Source organism: Podarcis liolepis (assembly GCF_965112155.1).
Source record: "Podarcis liolepis genome assembly, chromosome: 11".
Classification (NCBI taxonomy): Eukaryota; Metazoa; Chordata; class Lepidosauria; order Squamata; family Lacertidae; genus Podarcis; species Podarcis liolepis.
The window spans coordinates 23,549,029-23,569,825 of record NC_139565.1 but is presented as its reverse complement, the minus strand read 5'-3'; the positions used below and the strand labels follow the sequence as shown (position 1 = coordinate 23,569,825).

Here is a 20,797-nt window from a genome sequence, read left to right as displayed (position 1 = left end):
CAGGATGTTAATCACAGCTGTCAAATGGAAATAACCATGCAGTTATCAGCTTTTTCTTGTAAATGTCCAGGCTGGGTCTAAAATTTTGCAACAGCACTGCACTAATGGTCTTATAGGACAGGGATATTCAACCTTAGTTATACTCATCCAATGTTATTGCATGCCTGTATCCATAAGAATAATTTCAAAAGCCAAGTCAGTTGACACAGAATGGCATCAAAGCAGAAACAAAAATAGTATTTTATATATATTGTGTGAGAATATATATATTTTATATATATTTTGTGAGAATAGATTTATTTTCTTTCCAGTGTCTATAAATTTTGCAGTGCTTGCTTAGATAAAGGGGCAGCAAAAAAAGAATCTGAAAGAAACCTACCTTCGTGAATTTCTCCTTTACACTGTAATAACAGAATTGCCTCAGCCCATGCCACAGGAAGATTTACATACTTCCCAATACCTAATGTGCTAAGACCTGATCGCCTCTGTTTGGAACATAAAAGATAATAAGACAAAACTTGAGATTTAAAAATCCTTTCAAAAGTCAATATACTTAGAATGACATTTCTACATATTTAAAGAAAGTGTTATTGCTGATGCAAAACACAATAGCTGGAGCTAACAAGGTAGCAATGTTTAATACCTCAGGTTAACACTTAAATAAGAAGATGAATGCTTAGCTCTAATTATACTGTTATTACCACCTGAAGTACCTTGCAACAAAAGCAATTAATTACTAGCTCCGCATCATAGTAATAAATTGAGCCAAGTTGTGAAGGGAACTCTTGTGCTAGCATCTCAGTAGGATGGAATCCAATTAGTCCATCCCAACAAAATGTGTCTCATGTCCTACAGCAGGCTTCCTCAACCTTGGCCATCCAAATGTTTTTGGCCTACAATTCCCATGATCCTTAGCTAGCAGGGCCAGTGGTCAGGAATGATGGGAATTGTAGTCTCAAAACATCTGAAGGGCCGAGGTTGAGGAAGCCTGTTCTACAGGCAACTCTTGCATGACTGCAGTTTGAAAACTAATTTGGTTGGACTCACAGATGCTCTTCTTTGGTCACACGCACAGCATGTCACCAATCAGACAAAGCGTGTTCTCCTTCATGGAGAGCACGTGTTGCGGTGGGGGCCGACAGGACACTCCAAAGTTGTGGGGCGGGCTAATTGATCATTGGCCACTGTTGTGATTGGGCTTCCCTTGCTGTTGGGAAGATGTTAATGTTGCCATTTGATGACTGACAGCCAGAAATGTTAAAACTCCCTGCACGAGGCGTAGAGCTTCCTCTTTTTGCCTGTGCATCGGATTGCCCATCCCCCCTCCCTATATTTAGGGTGGTTCGCTTTGACCTTGCTATGCCTGTCATGCGGTCGTCTGCTCTTGGGGCAGGGGCCCGGTAGGAATTTTGTCCATCTGGCTGATTGGTTGGGGCCATTTGGTTTTTGCCTACTGCGTAGCAAATCGTCACAACTTGTAAGGTTGCGGTTAGGCATTGGTTTATGGTTTGGTTGGTTGAGGGGCATGGATTGGCTGTGCCTGCCCCTCTAATGCTGCTGCTGCAAGGGATTCCGTTAAAGGAATACAGGGGCTCACTATTGCTTTTGTCCACCCTGTCAAGGGGCTAGGGACACACAAGAGCCCCTGGTTGCATTGGGGGAAGGCTTGAGGGCAGGTTCCCTGCTCCGTCGCTACCCCAAAATGTATTCCCCTTTTCTGACTTTCGCAGGCTTGCGAAATGTCAGTCTGTCCCCCACTGAGGGGCAGATAGTCACAACCAATGCCTAAGCAACCACTCACATTTTTTGTATTTTAATAAAGTGGCCAAAATTATGCCAAAAACCTTAAACAAAAATTCTGTGTGTTGTGTGAGTTATTTGGGGTGGCCTGGGGACATCGACATGCAAAACACTCCTTTTCGGACTCTGTACTATTCATTTGTACAGTGGTGCCTCGCAAGACGAAAAGAATTCGTTCCGCGAGTCTTTTCGTCTTGCGATGTTTTTCGTCTTGCGAAGCACGGTCCGTCGCAACCGCGCCTCTTCAAGCGCCTTTCAAAAAAAAACGCAAGACGTTTTAGTCTTGTGAAGCAAGCCCATAGGGAAATTCGTCTAGCGAAGCAACGCAAAAATGGAAAACCCTTTCGTCTAGCGAGTTTTTCGTCTTGCGAGGCATTCGTCTTGCGGGGCACCACTGTATTTCTATTTATTTAAACAAATTAGCATATGCCAAATGATCAATGGAAAATTCCCTTGTAAACTTACATCATTTCCGTCAGGTCATTCTGTGCACCCCTCTCCCAATTTACCAGAAGAGGCAGCAAGATTAAAAACAGCAAAGGTTGCATGGGGGGAAAGGATGTTCTTTCCAATCCTAAACTTCTTTTTAGAAAACCCTAAGTATGTAGGTCTGATTCTCCTACCACTGCCACAAAAACTGCCCAGAAATCAAATACTTTAATCATTTTCATTTAATAATTTTTTAATGGTTTTATATGTCTTGTACAAACCATTTGATGAATATCAGCCCTAAAGAGATTCTGTTACAAGAATCCTCCGATGAAGTTGTTTGCTTTCATTACGAAGGAGCTTAGGTCCTTTTTTCTCAGTATGAGCAATGGGACATGCTTAATCCATTGGTTGATTTTTGTATTCTAGTATCTGATTTCACCCAGTAGAATCTCTCATCTCCATCCAACTTATCATTGGAACAAAATATTTGGAAAAAATATTTCAGGTAAGTGGAAGTGGGGTTTACAATCAAGCAGTAATGGGAGTTTATTATATAAATGTGAGAAAATCGCCGTATATTTCCACATATTTCTCCTCCTCTGATAAATGATGAGAAAGGGCCATTTGTGATTTCTGCATTATGACAACTTTATTTATTGTTTCATTTTCTTACATTTATATTCCACCTTTCATGGAACCCAAGACGTCATCAAGTTACCATTCCAGGTACCAACCAGACCCAGAGCTGCTTAGCTTCACAAGGTATTACCTTCAGATAATACAACGTGGCACAGAAGGGTCATTTCAGTCACATCTCTCACATTATGCAGTTCTGTACCCAAGGGCAGCCTAAATGAGCTTGAGCCAAGCTCCCTCTACAAAATATTGCAAAACCTTCTTCACTCAACCTTTCAGTGAGACTCTGGAATTTTGTTGAAGGCATGTTATGTAAACATAAGCATACATAAACAACTGTACTAAACATAAATATTGCCCTTTGCATTTTTATGTGTTCATTATTGACTTTTTATCAATACAGATATTGGATGTTATCAATAATCTCAACAATCTCTATCCAAAATCTGCCAACCCTCACTAGGAGCCTGTGGTATCAATATAACTGTGCGAAGGTTGAATTTGTTGACTTATATCAGCAAATGTGTTATTTCTGCAAAATGAACAGGGAGAAAAACACTATGAAAATGGTAACTTAAAGGTCACTTTCAAAAAGTAAATAATGAACATTTTGCATCAGAAATATTTAAATTAATTCTTAACTATTAAACACCACTGTAGAAATTTAAGATCAAGAGATGGCCTTTATAAATGTCTCTTTAGAAATCCAGTAATCCTTACGTATACAGACCTTGCATCTTGCAAGCATTTTTTTAGCCAGCTCTATGAATTTTTCTTTACTTTCTGTTTGTAGTGCGTAATTGAAATCCTCAACGAATTGTTCTGTAAGTTCATATGGGTTTCTGATAAAGAATCCAGTGAAGAATTTCAGTTTAATTGACACATCATCAGTAAATGAAATCAAAATTTTGTGTATGAAAGATAACTATAGACAGCTAATTTAATTTTTAAAGTCCTATTTGACTCAATGTACAGTGTAGATCATTGTTCTGTGTTTCTAATTTACAATACTTTATCTGTTGGATAATGCTATTAAGACTGTTTCAATAGCAGCCAATAGACTATGAATATTACAGAAATATATTGATTATTAAACACCACTTACGGTTCATCATTATGCTGTTTCCAAGTTATTGACATTTCTTCATGGAATGCAGTATTTTGTAAGAAACAGCCAATAATCTATGTATAAACCATCATGCTTTACAAAAACATCTGCATGTATTTACTCACTGAATACACAACACATTACAAGACAGTTCCATATAAGAATTTCATCATGTTGGAAAGTTAACTCTTCACAATATTAGCCCTTTGAATGATTGTTGGTGAAGAAATTAGACCAGGCATAGGCAAACTCCAGCCCTCCAGAAGTTTGGGAATACAATTCCCATCATCCCTGACCACTGGTCCTGTTAGCTAGCGATGATGGGAATTGTAGTCCCAAACATCTGGAGGGCCGGAATTTGTCTATGCCTGAATTAGACTAATCAATGCATACTAGCAGGTAAACATAAATTCTGAGCTGGAACTGATTACTTAAGTGAAATTACTACCCCCCCCCCTTAAATAGAAATCTACCTGATATTTCTCTAGATTGGGCTCTTAAACATCTGCTGTCTTAGTTTCTCTAGAACTAAGCTTCATAGGGACGTGGGTGGCGCTGTGGGTTAAACCACAGAGCCTAGGACTTGCCGATCAGAAGGTCGTGGTTCGAATCCCCGCGACGGGGTGAGCTCCCGTTGCTCGGTCCCTGCTCCTGCCAACCTAGCAGTTCAAAAGCACATCAAAGTGCAAGTAGATAAATAGGTATCGCTCCGGCGGGAAGGTAAATGGCATTTCCGTGCGCTGCTCTGGTTCACCAGAAGCAGCTTAGTCATGCTGGCCACATGACCCGGAAGCTGTACGCCGGCTCCCTTGGCCAATAAAGCGAGATGAGTACCGCAACTCCAAAGTCGGTCACGACTGGACCTAAAGGTCAGGGGTCCCTTTACCTTTAAGCTTCATAGGAAAGAATACCAATCAGAGCATTAATGCATCTGAAAAACTTAGTGTGACATGATGAAAGGAATAAAAATATTAATAAGGAAAACAGTAATGATAAAATCTCTTTAAATTAAAATAGGACACTGCTAAAAATGACTTACACTATTTCACATCTTCTATTTTGCATCCAAAAATATGGATTTGAGTTAAAAGAGACTTAATATGGATTGTACTTTTACAATAGTATACCGTTTGAGCAACCAATTGATATCACGCTAGTCAGCAGCAGGCCTAAGGCAAGGTTGACAGATGCCTTTGATACATCTAATCTCCACTTACTAAGCAAAAAAGGGACGCAGGTGGTGCTGTGGTATAAACCACTGGACCTCTTGGGCTTGCTGATTGGAAGGTCAGTGGTTCGAATCCCCGCGACTGGATGAGCTCCCATTGCTCTGTCCCAGCTCCTGCTAACCTAGCAATTCGAAAGCACACCAGTGCAAGTAGATAAATAGGTACTGCTGCAGCGGGAAGGTAAATGGCATTTCCGTGGGCTCTAGTTTCCACCACGGTGCTCCGGTGCACCAGAAGCGGCTTAGTCATTCTGGCCACAGGAACCGGAAAGCTATCTGTGGACAAACGCCAGCTCCCTCGGCCTGAAAGCAAGATGAGCACCGCAACCCCATAATTGCCTTTGACTGGACTTTAGCCACCCTGGGGTCCACCTTTATCAACTAAGCAAATAGTTTCCAGTAAGTCACAGAATGGCAGGTAGTAACCTAGCTCATACTATCCTGAGAGAAGTATTGTTTGTTCTGTTGTCCTGTCTAACAATCTTTTAATTTGGGGGGCATCTTTGGCTCCTTGTGTACCCACCCAGTCAAATGGTTATTTCCTGCTGTCATTTCCGTTAGAGTTCCCCAGAAACCACTTTTTCCTATCTATATCTTCTCCATGCTCCCGAGTCTCTCATTAACATGCTTGCAGGTTTCACTGGAAACACCGAAAACCTTTGTCCACTTGCCAGTATGCATTATATAATAATATTGTTTTGTGTTTATTTAAACTTACACGTGTTTCTTTTTCTTGGTTGCAGGTAACGTTTCCTTCAGATATTTAGCCAAGAGTCTCTGCTGAAGTTTTTTATGTTCATCATGGCATACAATACCAAATTTGTGGACCACTGGCACCTTTATGATGGGCATGTTGTAAAATCAATCTTAAAAAAAAAAAGACAGAATGTTACAGCCATATAGAAACATAATCTTAAGTCTTTCTTACCTTAGGCAGAAAGCTACCATATACAGTCAAAATGCAAGATGACGTGTGTTCTGCCATGTTTTTCTCTTCTACCTTCAGGGGGAAAGTAATCTGGAGGCCCTTGGATGGTAAATTCTGTATAACAACCTTGAATATGCAGTCTAAATGGTTCAACTGGGGAAAGTCCATTTCTATTAGATCACAATAATGAATAACAATAATAAGCTATAAATAAAATCAAAATAGAATAATTGAAGTATAATTGCAGTATGGTTAAGCTTATTGATTTACACACCATTCCTCAGCACAGTTAAGTGAAAGCACTTGGATTCAAGCCAATTTATTCCATTGATTTCACTCCCACTACTTCAATGTAACTACTTATTGATCAGGGAATTATGCAGCAGTTCTCCAAACTCACAGCCTGGAGTAGTCAAATCCAAGTTTATCAAATCAAATTGTATTAATTCTTGGAATTGTGTTGACCATATGAAATCAAAAGCATATAGTAACCTTAAAATAGCATTAATAAGATAATGAAACATCAAAACTGAGAAATTATGAACTAAAATTCTAAATATCAGTAAATAGCTGTAGGGATACTGGCCATTGAAAGTTCAGAAGCAAAGATGAAAATGTGGCTTACACTCTTCCTCAATAGTTTTCTTTAAGGGGAATACTGTAGGCATAATATGCATGAAAGAACATAACTGCCCTGGTTGCAGGGATATATTGAAATTAGTCAATTTTCATTAGCACAGGTGCTTTCAATATTGCTCTCTTTTCCATGTAGTAGGATCCTAAGATGGTTTACAAAGAAGTTGTCCCACTGTGGAAGATTTACTTCCTAGTCATGCAACCTTAGCAAATCAATGTAGTGTTCATGGTTCATTTCATAAGGCTTCTCAATGAATACTGTAATAATACATGAAATTACAAACATTCCTATAAGAGTGGATCGTGTGAAAAGGGAAAAATCACTATAAAGCAAAAACTGCAGGTTCTTGTTAAGTTGAGTTGTTATAGAAACTCACTGCATGACAGGTGTTCCATTATCTGTTAATAGGCTGTTATTATCTAAGGGTGTACAAAGTGATCTGAAGTATACTTACCATATTTTTTGCTCTATAAGACTCACTTTTTCCCTCCCAAAAAGTAAGGGGAAATGTTTGTGCGTCTTAGGGAGTGAATACAGGTTGCACAGCTATCCCAGAAGCCAGAACATCAAGAGGGATTGCTGCTTTCGCTGCACAGCGATCCCTCTTGTTGTTCTGGCTTCTGAGATTCAGAATTTTTTTTTCTTGTTTTCCTCCTCCAAAAACTGGGTGCGTCTTATGGTCTGGTGCGTCTTATAGAGCGAAAAATACGGTGTTAACCCTCACTGAGTTCAACAGGACTTACTCACTAGTAAATGTGTTTTGGATAACACCTTTACAGTAGTAGCTTGTGGCCACTATTAGAAGATGGCCACCAACTTGGATAGCTTTAAAGGGGGATTAGACCATAGCTGTCAACTTACAGATTTGAAAATAAGGGATCAGCAGCCAAAATAAGGGATCGCCTTTCCTTTTCCCTCACCATGTGCCCCCGCTCCAGACAGACCTTCTCCCCGGCAAGGGTATGTGGGCCGTCGATGACGTATCCATCCGATTCTGATCCAAGCACAGGTATGCTCAACTTCTGAGCCCCTCCAAGCCAAAGGCAGAAAGCCCAGCCAGCAGCCTCAAGGAAAACCACCGTCACCTCTCCGCTGGGAAGCGCTGAGCAACGGTGAGTCCCCAGGCAACGCAGCCGATTTGATCGGCACAAGGCATGCAAGCTCCACCCCCCCCAGTCGTTCTTAGACTCCTTATTGGGTGAGCAATGCAGCCAAGCAACACAGCTGGAGCCTCCCTCCTCCCTGGCCAGCAGGGAGGAAGGGAGAGGAGCTGCTTCCTTTGAAACCCGGGAAATTTAAGGGACATCATCAATAAGGGACAGCAGCGGGACACGGCGCTGGGATAAGGGAGTTTCCCGCCAAATAAGGGACAGTTGACAGCTATGGGTTAGACAAATGTGTGGATGATAAAATTATCTATTGTTAGTAGTCATGAAGACTATATTTTACCCTCAGTATCAGAGGCAGTATGAATCGCAGTTGCTGGTGGTCATGAGTGGGACAGTGCTACTGCATTCACATCATGGACTGCCCCTGGGCATCTGTTTGCCACTGTGAGAACAGAATGCATATTTACTCATAAGCAAGCATCATTCATTGTTGCTTAGTGACAGTGGGGCAGGTACCATCCAGTGGGGCTTACTCCCTTGGTAGTGTGTTTAGGATTGCAAACTAGAGAAACACCTAGGAACAGGCAAGGGAAGAAGCATGGATCCTAGCACTTGCCTCCCATAATGGGTCAGTTACTATAATTGCCATTGTTCACACTAGTGGTAGGACATCCAGCAAGAAATATCAGCCCTGGACAGCAGGACAAAAAGCAAAACTTCTGAGCTGCAAAAAATAAATGCAGGTATTGATGTGCAGTAATTAATAACAATAATAATAATAATAAATTACTTATACCCCGCCCATCTGGGCCTCCCCAGCCACTCTGGGTGGCTCCCAACAGAATATTAATTTTAAAAAGTGACAACATCAAACATTAAAAATTTCCCCAAAGAGGGCTGCCTTCAGATGTCTTCTAAAAGTCAGATAGTTGTGTATTTCCTCGACATCTGGTAGGAGGGCATTCCACAGGGCGGGTGCCACTGCTGAGAAGGCCCTCTGCCTGGTTCCCTGTAATCTTACTTCTCACAGTGAGGGAACCGCCAAAACGCCCTCAGCACTGGACCTTTGAAGGAAACTATCCCAAGTGAATATGCATGCAGAGTAAGAAAGGTCTAAGGCTTGGTCCAACTGTGAATTTGGGAAAATAATATCTATTTAAAGAGACAATTAGAATGCAAGCCTAACCCCGCTAGGGCAGCAGAGGAGCTTCCTTCATTCCACTGCTTGTTCTGGACAGGGAGGAAGGAGGACAGAAGGAAAAACTTATATTTTTTGCAGTTTAGGCAGGAGCATTAAGGACTTCTGCAGTAGAGGAGAGCAGCCAAGCCAGGCAGAGCTGGACAGCGGGACAGCACCTCATCCAAACCGACCTCCATGAGATCAGGAGTTTGGATTGCTCTGCCCATCAGAGAACCAGAAGAAGAAACTAGAGAAGATGTCAAGGAAGCCTGAAGGGGAGAGAACAATTCTGAATGCCAGTGACGGGAAGAATGAAGTTGAAGACATGTAAGCTGCAGTGACAACTGATAAAGCTGGTGAATAATGAGTACCTTGTTGTGATGAGATAGAGCCATATGTTTTAACAGCTGATTTATACCTGTTCTTTTTTTTATTACTCTTGGCATTCTGTCTCTGGTTTATAAATTGCCTCGGAACGAAATAAATAAAAAGGATTTGAGAATAAATGTGATGTATGAAACCATTACCATAATACATCAAACAAAAGGCTATTAGAAGACTGTGTTAATGTCTGCCAATAAGCAGTCTTGCATGAATTTTTTAAGAACACGTTTAAATCATAATTAGCTCGGCTGATATGTAGATAGATATAGGTATAGATAATTTCACAAATTTTAGTTTGTTACAGAAACAGCCAATTTGAGAAAATGAAACTTATAATTACATAAAGCTCTATAATCTGATCAAATTCAGCCTTATCAAGGTAATAGTATATTTTTTCTAAACAGCTTCCCACCACATTTTTTTATCTTAGGTAAGTGAATTCCTACTGATATTAGCTAAAATAATAGTATTTCCAACTTAATGCTTTGGTTAAAGTGTTCCTTCAGCCTATAACAGCTACTGGATATGTCCAAAGAAAAGTCATTCTCAGGTTGTTTTTCCTGGGGCCCACTTCTGTGAGACTTTTTATTCCAAGGCAGGGTACTGCAGGGCACAAGCAGCCCGAGCATAAGTCTTGTGGTGCTGTTAGGACCCTTCAAGGGTGTGAAGAATCTTCAGAAATGGGGAAGGGATAATAAAATCATTTTCCCCCTACACTAGGCACATCCAACTCCCAAGAGACTGCGATCTACTCCCAGTATAACAAAAAAAACTGGTCATGATCTACCCATTGTCATTGGAGGGAGGATGACTTGGATGGGTGGAAGGGGAAGACTGACCAGAGTTGTTGAGTTTTTTGGGGGGGAGGATTGCAGAACAACCCACAGCTTACAAATGCACACACCGCTGAAACCAATCATTGTATCCCCTATTGACATCAACAAATGCCCAAAAAAACCCCACACCCACTAGACACAACAGAGAAACAAACAAAGAGGGGAGGGGGGGCGGAGATATTCATTCTGCTACTTTTTTTAATCCTGTGATCGAGAAGGATCCCGCAATCATGTTTGATGTATTATAGTATTTTAATATTCTTTTGGAAGCTGCCCAGAGTGGCTGGGGAAGCCCAGCCAGATGGGCGGGGTATAAATTATAAATTATTATTATAAATTATTATTATTATTATTATTATTATTATTATTATTATTATTATAAACCAAAATCAACCGGGGATCTACCTGTCGATCGCGGTCGACCAGTTGAACATGTCTGCCCTAAACAAATACCCCAGCCCATGTCCGTTCCTTGCTGTACAATAAAGTACTGGAGGGCTCCCGATCACAAAACCCATTTTTATAGACCACATCCATCAACATTATATACTGCACAGGCTACTAATGCAAAAGAAAGTTCCAGAGGGATGGTGCTGCAAAGCTAATGGCCCTGTTCCAGGTAACCATGGAGCAGACCTCAGGAGCATGTGATACTTAGTAGAGGGGCATCCCTAGTCATTGTATAGACAAGGCAGCTACATCAGGGGTAATCTAGCAGTCCTTCAGGTAATTTGGTTCCAAGTTGTTTAGGAGTTTATATACTAACAGTAAAGCCACAAACCTGGTTCAATACAGCAGCATAAAGCTAGTTACTAAGAACAAGGCAGGATCAAACTGTGGTTTCTAATAAGGTTCAAGCAGACCAATTCACAACACAGGAAACCATGGTTTTCTGTTATGTCTGAACTGGGCAAATTTGTGTTCTCCATCAATATATCTTATCTCTGGTGTGTCTTTTTATAGTAAGATAGTTGAAACGTCCCACAAATAGTAAATAGATGAAATTGCAGAATGGTATTGTTTCTCATATTCTTCAATTTCTTATGCAGATTATAGCTCTCACACAACTCTTGAACTACTTGAACTATCATGTTTTCACAGTTAAGGGCACTTAACAACAACAACAAAGCTTGTTTCACCACTTTATTCTGCAGCATGTTCAAATGCAGTTCAAAAACAGAATAGTGCTCTGAGCTCTGGCGGTTATGACGTTGTGTTAAGACAGAGCTGCTCCAACAAGTCTGGTGAATAATCTAGGTGTTAAGATATTCAAGGACTAAATTTTTACCAAATCTAATCTACCATCCATCTTCGCCCATTGCAAGCATAAGCAAATGGGAATGAAAAGCTCTACATAATGAAAGAGCAGATTACTTTGAGTTTCTGAAAATATCAGTCTGATTTCTTTGCAATGTGAGGATGATGAATCACCATTCTGCCTATGTTAATTCCAAATACATCTAAATTTTTATTCCTTATAAAATGCTTCAGTAGAGTGGCAATTTACAATTTTTAATCAGGTCTGAGGTTCCCATCAGCTAAATCTTTGCACTTCTGACAAAAGCATAATGAATGAACAATTGTAGCATTGTTTCACATGCAAACCTCATTCAGTTCTGTCTTCTTGCCCCTGCCAAAATCTTGTGTATTTCTCCTTGATTATAAGAACTTCAATGGAATCTGAATAACATAAATGTATATTTTATTCATGCAGGCATGCTGTTTCTGATTATCATCCTAATTCAGAAAATCATTAATAATTTCACTACCACTCTCAGGAATAGAGCACTGCCTTTCTTTTCTGGCTGTTTTCCCACTGAAAATCATCCCCCAATTTTATTCCCCCATTTGAGAGGGACCCATATCTTATTCCCTCCAGGAGAAAATGCATATGGGGGGGAGAGAGAATTTTAAGTGAAAAATAGTGAAGAGCTGTTTTTGTATTCCTATAGTTACACAGTTCTCATATTCTTGTAGTTGTAGTCCTTTACCATATTATTCTTCCTCCCTACAAGTTTGTCCACAGAGCACCCTGGGGGAAAGAGATAAGAGGAAGAGGAAGGAATGGCAAGAGGGAAACAGTGAGAAGACCAAAAAGAGACAACTGTATGAAGGATTGTATCAATAAAGAGAGTTGTTTGTGTCCAAGCCATCCCAACATCTTTTCTTTTTTTATAATAATATTTATTAAAGTTTCACAGACAATAAAAAGTTTCAAAATTTAAACATAAGAAGAACTTCAAGAATAAAAGCATACAAGAACAAAACATATAAAAAATACACAGTAAAAAACAATTAGCAAAAGAGAAGAAGAAAGAAGAAAAGAAAGGAAAAAAAGAACAACCAAAAAAGCAAAACAGAAAATAAGTTAATATTTTCATCTCTTATACTTCATTCACTAGTTTCTTGACCTCCTCACACCTCCCATTTTGTATTCCAGTCCAAATATTAAATTCAGCAAATCCTTACCCTCTAGCATTTATCCTTTATCAATCCCCATTTACATTTTCTTAAAAATCTTTTTACCAATACCACTTCTTTTCGATCAGACATCATTTTAACATTCCTTAATTTTACAGTGCTTCTGCAAGTAGTCTTTAAATTTCTTCCAGTCTTCCTCCACCGACTCTTCTCCCTGGTCACGGATTCTGCCAGTCATTTCTGCCAATTCCATGTAGTCCATCACTTTCATCTGCCATTCTTCCAGTGTGGGTAGCTCCTGGGTCTTCCAATACTTCACGATGAGTAGTCTTGCTGCTGTTGTTGCATACCAAGCCATCCCAACATCTAATGGTGCCGGTCGGGGGCCCTGCAGCCATTGGGGTTGGGTATCAATGGTGCCACAACCACTGTCCTGAAATTTGTACATTTTACAGAGGGCACAGTTACAGTGGTACCTCGGGTTAAGTACTTAATTCATTCCGGAGGTCCATACTTAAACTGAAACTGTTCTTAACCTGAAGCACCACTTTAGCTAATGGGGCCTCCTGCTGCTGCCGCGCTGCCAGAGTACGATTTCTGTTCTTATCCCGAGGCAAAGTTCTTAACCTGAAGCACTGTTTCTGGGTTAGCGGAGTCTGTAACCTAAAGCGTATGTAACCTGAAGCGTATGTAACCCGAGATACCACTGTATTCATTTTTCTGTATCTTGCACTGGTACTGATTTGCAATGAAGGCTGGGTAAAAATAGTTCAAATCAATTTGAAAGATAGAAAGAAAATCATGAAGACTTCTACTGCTTCCCCACTTTGTAAGAAAGATGGGGAAGGGAATGTCAGGAGATCAGCCAGGCAGACATCAGGGAAAGGAACGGACAGACAGTATGTAGGGCTCGTGGAGGACCTCACAAACTTGTTCAAGGACCTCACAAACTTGGCAGAACAGTATCTTCATTGCCAGAGACAAGATGCAACCCTATCTCCTCCCATACTGCTCCTTCACTAAAATGTACAGCTTATCCATTAAAACAAAAGGGCGGGGTGAGAGAGAATATACAACCTCTTATATCTCATCTGACCATGCAACTCAAAGCCTGCCTTCCATGTCCCTTATACACTGGCAGATTACAAACTTATCTGACAGCTGTAGTAGATTGTTGTCTCAAATTTGCCACAATGCTCCAGAATGACAGTACATCAGGGGTACTGTGGGAAATATAAAACACTGGCTCACAGGTCCAGGTGAGATATGAGAATGTGTGAGCTTTGCCAAGGTACCGGGAACACTACCAACTAGGAAAGCAATGATCAGTTAGTTTTGGTTCTCTAAGTTTTTTCAGTTCACCTATGGTGTTCAAAAAGTAACTATACACCTAATATAGGTATTGTCCATAGGTGTACAGTCGTACCTTGGAAGTCGAACGGAATCCATTCCGGAAGTCCATTCAACTTCCAAAATGTTCGAAAACCAATGCACGGCTTCTGATTGGCTGCAGAAAGCTCCTGCAGCCAATCGGAAGTCGTGGAAGCCCTGTTGGACGTTTGGCTTCCAAAAGAACGTTCAATAACTGGAATACTCACTTCCAGGTTTTGTTCTTTTGAGAGCCAATTTGTTCGGGAGCCAAGGTGTTCAAGATCCAAGGTACGACTGTATAATTACTTTTTGAAAACACTGTATAAACTTCATGAACTTTTTTAGCTTTTTCTAATTTCTAATAAACACATTTTTGCAAGCAATTTCTCTCAACAGAATGCATTTCTGTATGTTATTTTCAGTAATTCATGCAGTTTTAATTCATGCACAATCTTCTCTAACCCTGGACGGAGAGCTGTATTGCAAATATGGGACAGATGCAAATTTAGAAGGTTTCAAAATGAGCAAATCAGGTGGGCTTGCCCCTTAAATGTGAACTGAACTGGACCTCTCCCCTCCCCACAATTCCTACCAGCAGCTCTCTGAGAATGCCGGGCATGAGCCCATGGTAGCTAACTTGGCTGGGTCACAAGGTCCTTAATCAAAATGTTTGCTATGCAAAGTTCTTTGCAATGTTAAATGTCTTTCCAGTTGATAAGAGTCTGGATTTCTCGCACAAACACATACGAGCCCCAACTTGATACCTAGAGTGTGATTTCTACCACATTGCCTGCTGCAACAGCAAGCGTAACAGTAAAGATAACTGCAGGGGGAACAGTACCCAGTGATCTGAGCACTGGAAATTATAGTATCTGCAATAAGACTGTCCTGCAGAGAAGCATCTGGAGTGACAAAATTATGAATAAGAACCATGTATTTATTTATACACAAAGCCATTTTGCAAGTCTTTCATCTAAACTCCCATGAGGAGGCAACTATTATTTCAATTTTATATATGCATAACCGAGCCCGAGAAATAATATGACATATGCACATAAGCAAATGCTGGCATGGATCAGTGCTCAAAGTGGGAGAAAAAAGGAAACAGAGTGGTTTTGCTTCATATTCAAGGAGAGTCAGGGCCAAGCTGCATGTGGTTTACCTTCAAATGCAGGATTTTTCGTACACCAGTAGCCACCAATACTTGCCACCAAGTCTGGTGTGGGTGGACTTTGGTTTTGGAAATAGGAATCTGTAACCCCCTCCCCCCTCCCTGTGATCCCAATCCAGAATGCCCCCCAAATGCAAATAGCAGACACTAGAGATGGGGGGCAATCAAGACTGGGACTGCAGCAGAGACAAAAGGTTAGAGTCACCTATCCCCCTGCCAAACTAGAGTCCTGATCTGGACTGGGGTCCTGCTCTGGCTATGCGTGAAAGAAAAACCCTGCACTCAAGGGCAAATCACATGATTAATGTCACAAATAAATTGGCTTGCAATTACATCCACTGAAAAATAGTGAAATGTTTTAAAGTTTGTCTCAATAGAAAGGGGCTGGTATCTCATCCTTCTAGATCTGGATAGGTAACATTGTATCTGTATCTATATGCATATATATATATATATATATATGCACACACACAGATATATAGATAGATACACACACACACAGAGCGCGATGGGGACAAAGTCTGAATCCCAAAATTCCTCCTAAGAGAATCCCCCATGTTCTGCATAGCCACTCCTTCTGTTGCTCTCATCCCTAGCACAAGCCCTTTCTTATCTCCTCTCACCTGGATTTAACACCCTGTTGAAATATAAAGCCGTACATAATGGTCAAGTCTATAAATGTACAGCGGTACCTCGGGTTAAGTACTTAACTCGTTCCGGAGCTCCGTTCTTAACCTGAAACTGTTCTTTGTTGTTAGCCGCCCTGAGCCCGGCTTTGGCTGGGGAGGGAGGGATATTAATAATAATAATAATAATAATAATAATAATAATAATAATAATATTAACCTGAAGCACCACTTTAGCTAATGGAGCCTCCTGCTGCTGCCGGGCCGCCGGAGCACGATTTCTGTTCTCATCCTGAAGCAAAGTTCTTAACCCGAGGTACTATTTCTGGGTTAGCGGAATCTGTAACCTGAAGCGTCTGTAACCTGAAGTGTATGTAACCCGAGGTACCACTGTATATAAGAAAGTTGCTCCTAGAACTAAAATAACAACCACGTACGTAGCTCGAAATACCAAAATTAATAGCTCTCTGCTCCAGGAACCATGCAGAGAACAAGGTTTTCTAACAAATTAAAACACAATCATGACATTTTCACTTCTTGATTAAGGGGTAAGAGTAGATGGAAGCATATGCAGCATACGTACAGATATCACAATACGTATCTGTAGTAGCCCAACGAAAGACTCAATATGCTTGGCAGAGTGCTCCATCTACTGTCCATTTATAGTTAAGTCTTTGCCATATTGCAATTTTTTGTGCAACTATAAGGAGTGGCTGTCCCTCTGGAAATTATATATGGACAATGTCACTGGAAGGCATGCTAAGAAAGATGTCAACTCATGACCCCCAAGAAATGCAACAGTGGCTCTCATAACTTTTATAATAGGGGTGAGCTCAACAGATGCTACTTCTACTGTCCTGCAGTAATGAGAAAAGCTGCGCATCAGCTCCTAGTATAGGCAGAAGAAAACAGATTGCTTGTGTTATAACTTCTTGTCTTAAAAATAGTAACAACTGTATCAGCCTTGTAATAAGCACGGTCAGTTTTATTTTCCCATATATTGCAGGCCACCTAATGAGTTCACCTTGTAAGGGCACCTCAATCAGTTCATGGTAGAGATTAGATTTGAACCAGGAAATCCCTGATTTGTTGCTCAGTCTCTTAAGCCACTGTGCTACACCAGCTTCCCAAAAACTTTTTATGCTTAACTTTTCATAGTACAGAAACCATGACTCAATAAGGCAGAAACAGTCCCTCCGTCCACTAGTTTATAATTGGGGTGGGGGGTTTCAAATGACACAATTTATCAGGTAATGAAGCGAACTTGACACATAAGTGTTTCCAGATTCATGTTTCATAAACACAACCTCACATAACTGATCACAGGCTGCCCACCCTAATGACAGTATTTGTATGCATCAACCCAGTGACTCTGGTAAGACAAGGTGCAAAAAAAGACAGAAGTGGGGAATTGTTTTATGACCAAGCCATTATACTGCAAAACAATTGTTTAAAAAAAGTTTGCATTTTTGTTTTAGTCCAACAGACTCGGACTAGCTCCATTTAAGCAACTTTACCCCCCCCCAAAAAAAAAAAATGGGGAAAAAATTGAAAATGCCAGAAATACATTTTCAGTAGAAATGAAGATGGAGAAAAGAGCAAATTATCTTTGCTTGAAAGCCGTGTTAGATTTGATTAGCTGGATGAATCAATTTTACCGAAAGCACCTATTTGACTCTGGGAACTATCCACCAAAAAGACCACAAGTTACACTAAAACTAATGAGAGTTGCTTGGATAATAGGGCTTGTTCTTTTTCTTTTTTTGCAGGGGAACAAGATTCAATGGGTCATTTGATATAAGAATCTTTTAACTCCATGCAAAATTGTAAACAACCAACAAACCAGAGGCGTAGCTAGGGAGTTGGGGGTGGGACACATTGGGTACCACATTGCAGGAGTAGCGCTTACCATGGGGCCTGGTAACTGGGAGTGATGTGGTAGCTCAGGCCCCCGCAGGCTCCCTACTGCCCAAAGTGGCAGTGTGGGGCTTGTATCTGCCCGCCACCTCCCCTTCAGCCGCCCTACACCTCGGGCACCCGAGCGGCTAGCTACGCCGCTGCAAGAAACATTTCCAAGTGGATTACATTGCACAGTTCAAACCCATCAGGGAGAAAAGGAAAAATACTTTAAAGCTCCCGTAACATTAATAATAATAATAATAATAATAATAATATTTTTTATTTATACCCCGCCCTCCCCAGCCAAGGCTGGGCTCAGGGCGGCTAACAAGCAATAATAAAAACAAGCTGAATCAATACAACTTAAAAACAAGATTAAAATACAACATTAAAATATTGAAACATTAAAATATTAGCCCAAATGCATAGGGGAGGGCAGCAAATAGTCTAGACTAGACTCCCCCAAATATACGGGAAGGGAAAGGAGGGCAAAGCTAGATGCCCACAAATGTTTGTCTGTGGGAGATGGGGTCAAGTTAGATCCCCCCAGATGCCTATGTGGGGAGAGGTCAATGCATTACATACCTTTTGTCAGTTTTCTATAAACTGCTCAGAGGTTTTCTTAGAATAGCAACATATAAATCTCATTGAATAAAATAAAAACTAAATCTTGAAGTGCCCTGCAGGAAGTAATATTGGTCCCGAGGACTCAGAAATGAAGATTTGAGCCTCTGTCTTTCTTGGATGTTACAAACACAAAACCACATTCACATCTTACAATTATTAATTCGGGAATAATTGGCTACCTCTGCTTAATGCTTGAAAGGAAATGCGAGGAAAGGTATACACAGTCACACACATAATCAACACATGGAAATGGGGGGGGGGGTTTGCCTGTATATACCCTAGCCAATCCATCTATTGGAGTAGGACCAGCCCCATGATAGGGTTACAGCCTGATGTGGGTGGGTCACTCACAACAGCAGAACCTATCTGAAGAAGTGTGCATGCACACGAAAGCTCATACCAAGAACTAACTTAGTTGGTCTTTAAGGTGCTACTGGAAGGATTTTTTTTATTTTAACAGCAGCAATAATCCATATACATTTTTTTAAAATAAAAATAAAAAGGATTGGGTTCCCAAACAGTTTTTTGGGCTGAAAGCAGGCCCCAGGTTAACATTACTCCCTAACCACACTCGCTTTTGCACTCAGGTCTTCCTTGTGGGTGTTTCATAGACATCTGGTTAGCCACTGTGGAAACATGATGCTGAACTATATTATTATTATTATCATCATCATCATCCCACAGTTTCCAGCACCCAGGATTCATGGCGGCCTACTAGTGAAAGCTTACTGGGAAATGATATAGAATGAATTGGAAAAGATGTTTAAAATACCGTAACGCTTATAAGAAAAACCCAGAAGCTTCCTTTTGGGGAATTATAGGGACAGAACTACCCAAACTGTATGTACTACAGCGGCAAGAATACTGTTACTTGCCCAAAAATGGAAAGAAGTAGTCCCAGCAAAAGAAGAATGGATACAAAAACTTATGGAATACGCAGAAATGGCAAAAAATAAGCAATCAAGATAACAAACTTTTTATTAAAAGAATGGAAACAGTTTATCAAATGTTTACAAACAAATTGTAAACTGGTAAGAACATTGGCGGGATTATTGTAATAAAGTAACCTGCAACAGTTTTATAAGAGCATATATTTAAAGTAGATGAATAAATGCAGTGCTTTTTTCTGGAGGGATGCAGGGTACACCTACCCCTAAACATTTTGTTAATCTTTGTACTTTTGTCCATTTACTGTATTTATTTTTCCCGATTTGAACTATAAAATGGTGATTTTCTTGAATCAAAATGAGAGTACCCCTAAACATTTTTAAAGAAAAAAAAGCACTGAATAAATGAACAAATTAAGTAGATTTGGATATGCAGAAAATATTAAAAATAAATTTAAGGAACCGCAGAAAGAGGGGGAGGGAAGTCAAGTTTTGAAATGCTAAAACGACTGTAAAATTATTGAAATGTATAAACCTGAAAATCATAAATAAAATATAAAAAAGAGAAAAAGCTAAAAACATAGGAAAGATAGTGATTAAAAAGTGATTAAACAGAAATAGAAAACACACAAACACACACACACACACAAACATATATACAGTGCTTTTTTCTGGGGAGACAGACCTAAACATTTTGTGAATCTTTGTACTTTTATCCATTTACTGTATTTATTTTTCCCAATTTGAACTATAAAATGGTGATTTTCTTGAGTCAAAATGAGAGTACGTACCCCTAAACATTTTACACACATACACACAGGAGAAACTAGATTTAGCTTGATCCAGCTCTTATGTTCCCAGTTTTTCCTTCTGAAATTCGTCCCCAAATTCCATTACAGTAAAACCATTGCAGTTCCTACAGTTAAGTAAGCCGAGCTGAAGGCGCAGCCGACAAACTCCCTCCCCAGGCAGGGCCTGTTTCCCGGCTTCTCGAGGCAATAAGGGGCCCCTTGAGAAGATTGAGAAACTCCTGTGTAATTCATAATACTTCGGCTTCTCTCTGCTCCTCGCCTCCTGAAGCGGCCTTAACCCCGCGCTTACCCTGCTTGCTGGATGGAAGGACAAATGGGTGCCCAGCGCGCGCGCCCTGCCCGCCTCGGCCGCCTTCTTTCTCTCTCGGCGTTCAGGTGCTTCTACTGGCAGCTGTTGCTATGGACGCGGCCAGGCCCGGATTCCACCCAGCAGCCCGAGAGGGAGGAAGGGAAGAAGAGACCCTCAGCTGGGCTGCAATTCTTCCTTGGCTCCCGCCTCATCACCTTTCATGAGACGGAAGAAGGGGAAAGCAAAAGGCGCCGAATAATTGGGGGAGAAGCGGGCTGTTTTACGAAGTTCTTTTAAAAAGCGCCTCCTTTATTCATAATAACTATACCTTGCTTTTCATCCCAGGACAAGGAGCACACTGCACCCCTTTTCATCCTCTGAACAACCCTGGGAGGTGAATTAAGCTGATTCCCAAT

General features: G+C 40.6%; 1 protein-coding gene across 5 annotated transcripts in view; it reads right to left on the bottom strand.

Moving 5' to 3' along the window:
- TMEM232 (transmembrane protein 232) overlaps positions 1 to 20,506 on the bottom strand; it is a 147,468-nt gene extending 126,962 nt beyond the window's left edge. For 3 of the 5 annotated variants that reach the window (XM_083464500.1, XM_083464504.1, XM_083464503.1), the window contains exons 1-4: positions 20,382 to 20,506; positions 5,923 to 6,070; positions 3,599 to 3,710; positions 380 to 485 (exon numbers count right to left, since the gene is read on the bottom strand). In XM_083464500.1, coding sequence (XP_083320626.1) covers positions 380 to 485; positions 3,599 to 3,710; positions 5,923 to 6,056 — 352 coding nt within the window. In that variant the 5' untranslated portion in view covers positions 6,057 to 6,070; positions 20,382 to 20,506. Of the gene's footprint in view, positions 1 to 379; positions 486 to 3,598; positions 3,711 to 5,922; positions 6,071 to 8,218; positions 8,334 to 11,883; positions 11,959 to 20,381 lie in introns of those variants that run through there. The other 2 variants (XM_083464502.1, XM_083464501.1) reach the window with 2 other exon arrangements.
- Positions 20,507 to 20,797: the final 291 nt, after the last annotated feature.